Here is a 12,462-nt window from a genome sequence, read left to right as displayed (position 1 = left end):
GGAGGACAAGGCAAGTTCAGGGTCCCCCTACTACTCTGCCATCTTGGAAACTACTAGCTCAAATTGATCCTTCTATTAAAATTTTCTCTATACCTAAAAATTGATTCTACTCATTTAGTATTTGACATTAAAATTTATTGGTCAGTGGTTGAATAGTTATAAATAATAGTAATAGTAATAATAATAATAATATATTGTATTTTGCAAAACACTTTTAGATCCACCATTGAATTCTGTCCCCTGAAAGTCAATCATTTATTTATTCAACAAATATGTATTGAGTGATAACCATGTACAAGCCAGTATTTGAGGTGCTTGAGATATGTAGAAAATACTGTTATCAATAGACAAAGATCCCTTCTTTCAGAGTGCTTGCATTCTACCAAGAAAAGGCAAAACAAACAAACAAAACAAACCCAATAAATAAGATAACAATATAATAGAATACATTTAGAAATTGTTAAGTATAATACTGGAAAAAAAGCACTGGGAGAGTGGGCTCTGGGTGGACTCTGAGGTTGTTCAGACTGTAGAGTTCTGACCTAGAAGCTCTGTTTGAGCAGGTTTAATGGTAAAAAGGAGGGGGGGGTATGAGTAAAGCAGAAATGTAGGAAAAGGGAATTTCAGGTAGAGGGCACAGCTGGCAGAAAGGTCCCATGGTGGGAAATGCCTGGTCTGGTGGCCAGCCTAGATGCCAGAGTAGAAGGAGGAGGATGAAACCAGCAGTATGTGGACAGAGACAGAATCAGAATCAGGTAAGGAACTGGTGTTCAGATACTCCAGGGTTTGAAGGCTCACTGTAAAGATTATGGCTTTAATTTTAAGTTCAATGTAAAGTCATTGCACTGGAACTATTGTCTTGGGAACTGAAGGATCAGCCCAACTGTGCATTGATAATGGACATGGGAGGGGCTGGAGTTCAGCCAAGATGACTGTTAAGAAACTATTGTAGTAACCCAGTGGAAGAGGATAGAAGTTCAAACCAGAGTTATAGCAGCAGAGTGGTTAGGACTGGTTGAACTCTGTGTGTATTCTGAAGGTAAAGCCAAAGGTTTGCTGATGGGCTGGGTGAGGGCTAAAGAAATCAAGAGAGGAGTCAACCAGATTCTTGGCCTGAGCAATTGAAAGGACGCAGTTCCCTTCCACTGAGATGGAGAAGCCTCTGTGTGTGTGTGTGTGTGTGTGTGTGTGTGTGTGTGTGTGTGTGTTTTAGGAGAAAGGGCAGAGAAGAAAGTAAGGGAGAGTTCAGTGAATAGAAAAGATCTTTAAAGATGATTTAAAGAAGTTAGCTGTTGATGAACCGGAATTCCAGAGAGAACAGAAGACACCTTTCAGGAATTAGGGAGGGAAAGGAGAAAGGGTCATAGCAGATGCACAAAACTTCGTGCAGCTTGGAAAGCAAGGGATGAAGGAAGATTTAAGTTGGTTGAATAATTGACATAAATCATGATAAGATGCAAAGTGAGGTAACAGGATGGGAGGGAGACAGTGGAAACCAGGATGTTAACTTTCTCTAGGGACTAGTCATTCTCTGTTCATGCCTTGAAGAGGGTGGAAGGCCTGAGGCTGTGCCGTGGTGTCCTTCTGCTTCTTAAGCTTAAGTGAATGGGTAGAAGCCCCTGGGGAGGTGTGATCTCGGAGCAGTGACTCCGTTCCTCCTGATGCCCATGGGGAAGGGTCTCTACTGCTGTGAGTGTATGTTCAGCATATGGTCTCCTGTCATGGATCCCTGGCCTTACAGTGACATGAGTAGGTGTTGCACTACATTGCCGGCTCCTGTTTAACCCCCGATGATGGGGAAGCATGAATGGAAACCCAGGGCATGAGCCTTTTCTCCACTCAGACCATGCACGGAAGAGGCCTCAGGTATGTGTGGTTTATAAAATATCAACAAGAGGCATATAAGAATACATTATTATTACCTCCATTTGAAAAGGAGAGATGGAAAGAGGACTTGTTTGCTTATGATCAAACAAAAATGTATTACACATGAATGTACAGAAATCTTTAATACAAGGACTCATCAATAAAGTATGTAGAGCCATCTGGAAATACAGTTTATGAGACTGTTCCATTGCTAAAATTATTATACTTCATGATAATCCTCCAAATGTAAAAAGCCTGGAAAGAAAAATGTTTAAAAACTCTAGAAAGAAAACTATGTTAATGATGTTATTGGAAAGTAAGTGAAAGATTTTAGTCAAAGAGATGTTTCAGGAAGAGAAAAATATGTTAAAATTCAAGGTAGAGTTAAAGTGGAGGATTAAAGTGTTGGCAGATTATTATTAAAGTAATGTTAACTAAATTTCCCACTAATTAATAATTGTATGGCATTTAAATATTTAGCATTTAAGCACTTTAGCATTTGTCTGGCAATTATTTATTAGACACAAATATAGAGAAACGTAGCAGCGAAATTAGCCTTCAAGGACTTAAGAATTTTTTTAGGAAGTTACAGAGTACACTTTAAAAATAAGTCAAATATCATTATCAGTTGATCATCATCATCATCATCTTTATATTGTATTTAAGTAGAGAAGTTTAATTAAAACCGATCATATCAATCATGATCTTAAATATCTGTCATAGCATTGTAGGTCCATATCACTATTTCACTTATAGGAACCATATTAAATTGGTGAGATCTAAAGACAAAGGGTTTATTTGTTTGAGCTCTTGCCACTAGCAAATGGCTAAGTCAAAGAACTAGTTGAATCAGAATTCTGAGTAATTTCTACTCTAAAAAAAAGTCTCTAAAAATAAAGGAAAAAGTTGCAGTCCTAGATGTGTCTGGAGTCATAATCAGTTATATTAGAATCAGAGGAATGGATTTCATAATCCTTAGAAATTAGTCCAGTATAAAGAGGATTTGGAAAGTAAATGAATATAGTCATGGGAAAATTGAATGTAAAAAGAAATGGTTCTGAATATGTTAATCTAGAAGGAAATGGAATGTTATCAATAATAGGTATAAAGCAAAAAATAAGTCAGGAGCAAGAAAGAGACAGAGGCAGACAGAGAGAGACAGAATGAGAGGGGAAGAGAAACAGAATTATGTATCTGATGCTGGAGTGATATTGGACTGTTCTCCACCAATTTAAGACTTGCCATTTGTAAAAAAAAAAAAAAAAAAAGGTCATTTCTATTCTTAATATGAGTTGGAATGAAAGGAGATCAAAAAGAATGAGAAATTATAGTGAATGTATAGAAATCCTTAACAAAAGGTCCACTGACTTGGACAAAGCCTCATCAAGAAAATGTGCAGCACCATTTGTAAGAATTGAGAAGCCTGCTCCATTTCTAAAATTATGATGTATAGGGGCGCCTGGCCAGCTCAGTCAGAAGAGCATGTGACTCTTGATCTCGGGTAGTGAGTTCAAGCCCCACATGGGCTATAGAGATCATCACTTACAAAATTAAATATATATGCTCTATAATTCTCCTCCAAATGTAAATATTTAATATTTTCTGTTTTGTCCTGATGTAAAAATGTCCATAGCAAGAAGGATTAAAGTGCTGATCTGAATGGGGGCATTTGTTGGGGCTTAGCATGTTTGCATCCTCATTCCACCCCAGGAACCTTTGCTAGGTGTAAAATTCTCAGGAACAGAATTTTAGGAATGATCGTGTCTCACATTAGAAGCAGAGTCAAGATGACCCCTGGATGCCCAATTTTCTGTCTCCACATCTGTCATAGATGGCAAGATAAGAGGAATCGTGTCACAGATGAAAAAATAAGGTCGAAGAACACCAGAGAACAGTTGATTGAATGTGTAGATGTAAGACCCGTTTGTTACATTGTAAAAGGAGATTTCACCTGCTTCATAGTCCAAAAAAATCCCAATGCAATGAGGCCGTTCCAGGTGGAGGAGAGGCACTGATGGGGAGGCAAGGACCATGTACTCATTCCCTTTCAGCAGCCACATGGCCCAGACTCCGTTCTCAGGAGAGGGTGTGGTCTCCCCCTTCCGTGGCACTGTCTCTTGACAGACACCTAAACCCCATTCTGCTCTTTCTCCCACCATGACTTCCCAGTAATGCCTCCCTGAGGAGAAGTTCTGCAAACCCAGGATACAGGGCCATGTGTCAAATCGCTCGGGGTTGTTGGGGAGATCCCTCCACAGCTCTCCATCCTGCACACTGCGTAGATCAGCCGTCAAGAGGAGGCTAGGGTGCGCTGTGACAGGGTCCAGCTTTACATCAACTGTGGGAAGAATTTTGTGGGACATGTGAAAGGTCAGAGAAGACTGGTAAAAACATAGGAAGCACAATATTATGTATAATAGTCCCACCATTCCTCATCCTCCTCTCTCAAATAACTCCTAGAAAAAGAAAAATAATAGTTTGCCTTGTGGGTCACTAGTATATTCCTCATTACTTCCTTGTGTATCCCATTGCTACCTCTGCATAATTCAGGACTCATTATTACCCCAATAAAAGCATAACCACTGACGTGATGAACCATAAGCATAAGTATTTAGATACCTTTCACCTACATTCAGAACACTTGGGTGCTCTTAGGAAGATCTTCTGCATTTATTTTTTCTCAAAATCCATAGAAAAATTTTGTTAATTTGAAATCTACCACTTTTTTCCAATGTTATGTTACTCTGGTAGGCAGAATTCTAAGATGAGCCACATGACCTATAGACCCTGGTGCTACTCTCATGATTATATTTTATGACAAGAGGAACATGATTTGGGTGGATCTCATCTAATCACATGAACCCTTAAAATCAGAAAGGTTTCTCTGGGTATTGGGCTGGTGGCAGAACAGGAAGTCAGAGAGATTTGAATTTAATGTGTCCTTGCTGTCTTTGAAGACAGAATGAGCCACGTGAGAAGAAAGGCCAGTGACCTCCAACTGATAGCCAACAAGGAAATGGGGATCTCAGTCCTACAACCGCCATAACTACATTATGCCAATAGACTGAATCAGCTTGGGAGTGGATTCCTCCCCAGACTCTTCAGAGGAGCCCAGCCTGCCAACACCTTAATATTGATCTTGTGAAAACCTAAGCAGAGAAATGAGCTGATCCCACATGAATGTCTGGTCTGTATAACTATGACCTAATAAATGTATGTGGATTTAAGCAGTGAAGTCTGTGGTAATTTGTTACACAACAACAGAAAACCAATATTGATACTGTGAAGTCCCAGGGAGATTGATGTGAAATTTTACTTATACACATAATTAATAAATACATTTATGTGTAAAATCTCCTCAGTGAAGAAGGCAGGATGTAAAATATTCAGTGTCTTGACTTTATAAACATTCAAAAATAATAAGTTTCATTAATATGGTTTTATTTTTAATATCATAATAATAACAAATACTATTATAGTGACCCTTATTACTATTTGTCTCTAAATCCACTTCTGGTGGTCTTGTGTTGATACCCTAACCTGAGTGGGCCATGTATGTAATATATCATCGCTGCTAACCCATTTAGCCACCCTCAAGGTGACTTTTATCATCCCCACATTATAGATGAGGAGACTCAGAGTCAGAGTTTATGCAATTTCCCCAAACTCTAGAGGTCATAAGTAACAGACAGAAATGTGGGTTTCCATGGAACTGTGCTAGGCCTACTTAACATATGTTGTCTTTACACATCATTTCCACTCCAGCACACTTCCTTGATCCATTTATAAGAAAATAAATCTGTGAAATGGTTGTTAAAATGGTCTATATCCAATTGCTCCCCCACCCCTCTCTCCTATACTCAATTGTTCATCATGATATAACAATACTCAAAGGAAACTTCCCAGTGACCTCCACACTGGTGAGTAGTCATTAGAGTTCACCTTAAATTACTTTTCTGTAGCATTCAATGTTGTTGAGAATCCTTTGTCCTGGAAGACCTCTTTTCTCTTTCCCAAAGACACTGATCATCACAATTTCCTTCCCTCTCTACTCATCACTCATTCTTGGTCTCCTTTGCTGTTTTCCTCTCTTCTCCATCCAGTGGTTTCAGGACTGGGACCTCTTCTTTCTTTCTCAGCTCACTCTCAATGCATTCCTGGGCTGGCTGGATCATTGCTTTAATTAAATTCCATTCATGTGCTTACTGATTCCAAATGCATATCTCTACCTTAGACCTTTTTCCTGAAACACTGTATTTGCAGAATCATCTGCTTACCTGACATCAAACTTTGGATATTTAACATTCATCACAACATTGGTATGTTCAAAACCCAACTCCCTTCTTCTCCCACACCTGCAGCTTTAACCATCAATGTTAACAACTTCATTATGCCAATTCTGGAGATTCAAACTCTGGAATCATTTTGATTTTTCTCTTTCTCTGACAACTCATCCCTCATCCAACAGCAGATTCTGCCAGCTCTACCTTTTTTTTTTTTTTTTTTTTTTAAGATTTATGTATTTATTTATTTGATAGAGAGAGAGATAGTGAGAGAGGGAACACAAGCAGGGGGAGTGGGAGAGGGAGAAGCAGGCTTCCCACCGAGCAGGGAGCCTGATGCGGGGCTCTATCCCAGGACCCTGGAATCATGACCTGAGCCAAAGGCAGATGCTTAACGACTGAGCCACCCAGACACCTGCAGCTCTACCTTTCAAATATACCAAGATTCTGTCCACATTCCAGATCTCAGCACCTCTGATAATACTACCATGTTATGAATTATTGCAAAGGCTCCTAATTGCTTTTCCCACTTAAAGCCTTACCCCTTTGAATTTATTCTCAATAAAACATACAGAGTAAGACACTCAAAACATTAATCTCATGTTATTCCTCCATTTACAACTTTTCATCGATTTCCTGTTTCACTCAAAGGTAAAGCATCCTGGCCACATTGACCTGCCCATAGCACCCTGTGCTAGTTGGTCTTTTCTTGGCCTCTCTGACTCTGCCCTTGCTTACTCTTACCCAGCCACACAGACCTCATAGTTCCTGGAACGCATCTTCTATATTTCTATCTCAGGCCTGGACACTCATTGTTTCTGCTGCCTGGAATGTTTTCTTCCACATTAGATATATGATGAGTTAACCCCAAGGGGCCTTCCTTGATTGTCAAATTCAAAATCAGATGCCCTAACCTGAACACTTCTGGCCATCCTTACTTTATTTTCTCTCAGTATTCTTTTTTTGTTTGTTTGTTTTTAAACTATTCTTTATAAATATACAAACATATATTACATTAGTGGTCCATTTCTCAATGTTGTGTTTGCAGTGAGCAATCTATTTATTTTTTTATTTGTTTTATTTTATTATGTTATGTTAGTGACCATACAATACATCATTGGGTTTTGATGTGGTGATCCATGATCCATTCTTTTCGTATAACACCCAGTGCTCCATGCAGTACGTGCCCTCCTTAATACCCATCACCGGGCTAACCAATCCCCCCTCCCCCCACCCCTCTAAAACCCTGTTTGTTTCTCAGAGTCTCATGGTTCATCTCCCCCTCCGATTTCCCTCCCTTCATTTTTCCCTTCCTTCTCCTAATGTCCTCCATGCTATTCCTTATGTTCCACAAATAAGTGAAACCATATGATAATTGACTTTCTCTGCTTGACTTATTTCACTTAGCATAATCTCCTCCAGTCCCATCCATGTGGATGTAAAAGTTGGGTATTCATCCTTTCTGATGGCTGAGTAATATTCCCTTGTATATATGGACCACATTTTCTTTATCCATTCATCTGTTGAAGGCCATCTCGGCTCTTTCCACAGTTTGGCTATTGCGGACATTGCTGCTATGAACATTGGGGTGCATATGGCCCTTCTTTTCACTACAACTGTGTCTTTGGGGTAAATACCCAGGAGTGCAATTGCTGGGTTATAGGGTAGCTCTATTTTTAAATTTTTGAGGAACCTCCACACTGTCTTCCAGAGTGGCTGTACCAACTTGCATTCCCACCAACAGGGTAAGAGGGTTCCCCTTTCTCCACAACCTCTCCAAAAATGGATGTTTCTTTCCCTGTCCATTTTTGCCTTTCTAACTGGTGTAAGGTGGTATCTCAATGTGCTTTTGATTTGAATTTCCCTGATGGCTAATGATGATGAAAATTTTTTCATGTGTCTGTTAGCCATTTGTATGTCTTCTTCAGAGAAGTGTCTTTTCATATCTTCTGCCCACTTTTTGACTTGATTATTTGTTTTTTGGGTGCTGAGTTTGAGAAGTTCTTTATAGATCTTGGATACCAGCCCTTTATCTGTAGTGTCATTTACAAATATCTTCTCCCATTCTGTGGGTTGCCTCTTTGTTTTGTTGACTGTTTCCTCTGCTGTGCAGAAGCTTTTTATCTTGATGAAGTCCCAAAAGTTCATTTTTGCTTTTGTTTCACTAGCTTTTGGAGATGGATCTTGAAAGAAGTTGCTGTGGGCGATGTCAAAGAGGTTACTGCCTATGTTCTCCTCTAGGATTTTGATGGATTCCTGTCTCACATTGAGGTCTTTCATCCACTTTGAGTTTATCTTTGTGAATGGTGTTAGAGAATGGTCGAGTTTCATTCTTCTGCATGTGGCTGTCCAATTTTCCCAGCACCATTTATTGAAGAGACTGTCTTTTTTCCATTGCATGTTTTTTCCTGCTTTGTCAAAGATTATTTGACCATAGAGTTGAGGGTCCATGTCTGGGTTCTCTATTCTGTTCCATTGGTCTATATGTCTGTTTTTGTGCCAGTACCATGCTGTCTTGGCGATCACAGTTTTGTAATATAGCTTGAAATCGGGCAACGTGGTGCCCACAGCTTTGTTTTTCTTTTTCAACATTTCCTTGGCAATTCGGGGTCTTTTCTGATTCCATACAAATTTTAGGATTGTTTGTTCCAGCACTTTGAAAAATGTCTTTGGAATTTTGATTGGGATGGCATTGAAGGTATAGATTGCTCTGGGTAGCATAGACATTTTAACAATGTTTATTCTTCCAATCCATGAGCATGGAATATTTTTCCATCTTTTTGTGTCTTCTTCAATTTCTTTCATGAGTGTTCTGTAGTTCCTAGAGTATAGATCCTTTACCTCTTTGGTTAGGTTTATTCCGAGGTATCTTATGGTTTTGGGTGCTATTGTAAATGGAATCGTTTCTCTAATTTCTCTTTCTACAGTTGCGTTGTTAGTGTATAAGAAAGCAACTGATTTCTGTGCATTGATTTTGTATCCTGCCACATGACTGAATTGCTGTATGAGTTCTAGTAATTTGGGGGTGGAGTCTTTTGGGTTTTCCACATAAAGTATCATGTCATCTGCGAAAAGAGAGAGTTTGACTTCTTCTTTGCCAATTTGAATACCTTTTATTTCTTTTTGTTGTCTGATTGCTGTTGCTAGGACTTCTAGTACTATGTTGAACAATAGTGGCGAGAGTGGGCATCCTTGACGTGTTCCTGATCTTAAGGGAAAGGCTCTCAGCTTTTGCCCATTGAGGATGATATTCGCTGTGGGTTTTTCATAGATGGATTTTATGAACTTGAGGGATGTTCCCTCTATCCCTATACTCTGAAGAGTTTTAATCAGGAAAGGATGTTGTATTTTGTCAAATGCTTTTTCTGCATCAATTGAGAGGACCAGATGGTTCTTCTCCCTCCTCTTATTAATGTGTTCTATCACATTGATTGATTTGCGAATGTTGAACCACCCTTGCATCCTGGGGATAAATCCCACTTGGTCGTGGTGGATGATCCTTTTAATGTATTGTTGGATCCTATTAGCTAGGATTTTGTTGAGGATTTTGGAATCCATATTCATCAGGGATATCGGTCTGAAATTCTCCTTTTTGATGGGGTCTTTTCCTGGTTTGGGGATTAAGGTAATGCTGGCCTCACAGAATGAGTTTGGAAGTTTTCCTTCTGTTTCTATTTTTTGAAACAGCTTCAGTAGAATAGGTATTATTTCTTCTTTGAATGTTTGGTAGAATTCCCCAGGGAATCCATCAGGCCCTGGACTCTTATGTTTTGGGAGGTTTTTGATCACTGCTTCAATCTTGTTACTGGTTATTGGCCTATTCAGGTTGTCTTTTTCTTCTTGTTTCAGTCTTGGCAGCTTATAGGTTTCCAGGAAGGCCTCCATTTCATCCAGATTGCTCAGTTTATTGGCATATAGTTGTTGATAATAATTTCTAATAATTGTTTCTATTTCCTTGGTGTTAGTTGTGATCTCTCCCCTTTCATTCATCATTTTATTAATTTGGGTCCTTTCTCTTTTCTTTTGGATAAGTCTGGCCAGTGGTTTATCGATCTTATTAATTCTTTCAAAGAACCAACTTCTAGTTTCGTTGATCTGATCTACTGTGTTTCTGGTTTCTAATTCATTGATCTCTGCTCTAATTTTAATTATTTCTCTTCTAATGCGTGGCTTAGGCATCGTTTGTTGCTTTTTCTCTAGTTCTTTAAGGTGTAGTGTTAGTTGGTGAATTCGGGATTTTTTTATTTTTTTGAGTGAGGCTTGAATGGCTATGTATTTCCCCCTTAGACTGCCTTTGCAGTATCCCATAGGTTGTGGACCGATGTGTTTTCGTTCTCATTGATTTCCATGAATTGTTTAAGTTCTTGATTTCCTGGTTGCCCCAAATATACTTGAGCGAGTGGTCTTTAGCTTCCAAGTGTTTGAATTTCTGCCAAATTTTTTCTTGTGATTGAGTTCCAGTTTTAAAGCATTGTGGTCTGAGAATATGCAGGGAATTATCTCAATCTTTTGGTATTGGTTGAGACCTGATTTGTGACCCAGTATTGGTCTATTCTGGAGAAAGTTCCATGCACGCTCGAGAAGAATGAGTATTCTGTTGTTTTAGGGTGAAATGTTCTGTAAATATCTATGAGGTCCATCTGGTCCAATGTATCATTCAAAGCTCTTGTTTCCTTGTTGATTTTCTGCTTAGATGATCTGTCCATTGCTGAGAGTGGAGTATTGAGGTCTCCTACAATTAATGTATTGTTATCAATATGACTCTTTATTTTGGTTAACAGTTGGCTTATGTAGATGGCTGCTCCCATGTTGGGGGCATAGATATTTACAATTGTTAGATCTTCTTTTTGGATAGACCCTTTAAGAATGATAGAGTGTCCTTCTGTGTCTCTAATTACAGACTTTAGTTTAAAGTCTAATTGGTCTGATACAAGAATTGCTACCCCAGCTTTCTTTTGAGGTCGGCTGGCATGGAAGATGGATCTCCATCCCTTCACTTTCAGTCTGGGTGTATCTTTAGGTTCAAAATGAGTCTCTTGTAAGCAGCATACGGATGGGTCCTGTCTTTTTATCCAATCTGCAACCCTGTGCCGTTTTATGGGAGCATTTAGGCCATTCACATTGAGAGTGATTATTGAAAGAAATGAATTGTCATCATGTTGCCTGTGAAGATGTTTTTATAGATTGTCCCTGTAAATGTCTGTTGTATATCACTCTTGGGGTCTTTCTCCTTTTATAGAACCCCCCTTAATATTTCTTGCAGGGCCGACTTAGTGGTCACATATTCTTTCAGTTTCTGCCAGTCTTGGAAGCTCTGCATCTCCATCCATTCTAAATGACAGCCTTCCCGGATAAAGTATTTTTGCCTGCATGTTCTTCTCATTTAGTGCCCCGAATATGTCTTGCCCGGCCTTTCTGGCTTGCCAGGTCTCTGTGGATAGGTCTGACGTTATTCTGATGTTCCTCCCTCAGTACATAAGGAATCTCTTCCCCCTAACTGCCCTTAAGATGGTTTCCTTGGTTCTGAGATTTGCAAGTTTTACTATTACATGCCAAGGTGTTGGCCTGTTTTCCTTGATCTTGGACGGGGTCCTCTCTGCCTCTAGGACTCAAATGTTTGTTTCATTCTCCAGATTAGGGAAGTTCTCAGCTACGATTTGCTCAAATACATCTTCTAGTCCTCTCTCTCTCTCCACTCCCTCCGGGATTCCAATTATTCTGACATTGGAATGCTTCATGGTGTCACTTCTTTCTCTGATTCTATTTTCATGGATTCTGAGTTCTTTTTCCCTGGCCTCCTCTTTTCCCTTTTTATCTATTATATTGTCTTCCAGGTCACTTATTCGTTCTTCTGCCTCACTTACCCTAGCTGTTAGATTATCTAGATTGGATTGGATCTCATTGATTGCATTTTTAAGTTCTGCCAATTCACCTTTCATTTCTGCCCTTAGAGACTCTTACGTTGCCATTAATTGATTTCTCCATTCTAGCTATTGTCTTCATAATTGCTAGCCTGAATTCCATCTCCGAATTCCATCTTGGTTATATCTGCATCCCTTTGTAAATCTGCAGCATAAGTCATAATCTCTGAGTCTTTCCTATTTTGGGGGTTCCTCCTCCTAGTCATTCTGTTGATGGGTGTTTGAGGGAATGTATAGAGTCCAAATTATTGACCAGAACCCAAGCAAGATGCACCTGTTTTCTTGGGACCTTAGGGTTACTGGCCTCTTGTTTTCCCAGCCTGTCTTCTGGGGGAGGGCCTGCGCGCTGTTACTCAGGCAACCCTGTTTGGGCGGAGTTGCCCTGCCCCCCT

General features: G+C 39.5%; 1 protein-coding gene across 1 annotated transcript in view; it reads right to left on the bottom strand.

Annotated features, from left to right (window-relative positions):
• Positions 1–226: 226 nt before the first annotated feature.
• The window catches only part of TRIM58 (tripartite motif containing 58), an 18,811-nt gene continuing 6,575 nt past the window's right edge, over positions 227–12,462 (bottom strand). The window contains exon 4 of the mRNA XM_078066351.1: positions 227–4,247. Within this exon, the coding sequence (XP_077922477.1) occupies positions 3,615–4,247 (633 nt within the window). The 3' untranslated portion in view covers positions 227–3,614. The remainder of the gene's footprint in view (positions 4,248–12,462) is intronic.

The sequence above is a fragment of the Halichoerus grypus genome, chromosome 2 (assembly GCF_964656455.1).
Source record: "Halichoerus grypus chromosome 2, mHalGry1.hap1.1, whole genome shotgun sequence".
NCBI classification, from domain to species: domain Eukaryota; kingdom Metazoa; phylum Chordata; class Mammalia; order Carnivora; family Phocidae; genus Halichoerus; species Halichoerus grypus.
This window is presented reverse-complemented; position numbering and strand designations above follow the sequence as displayed.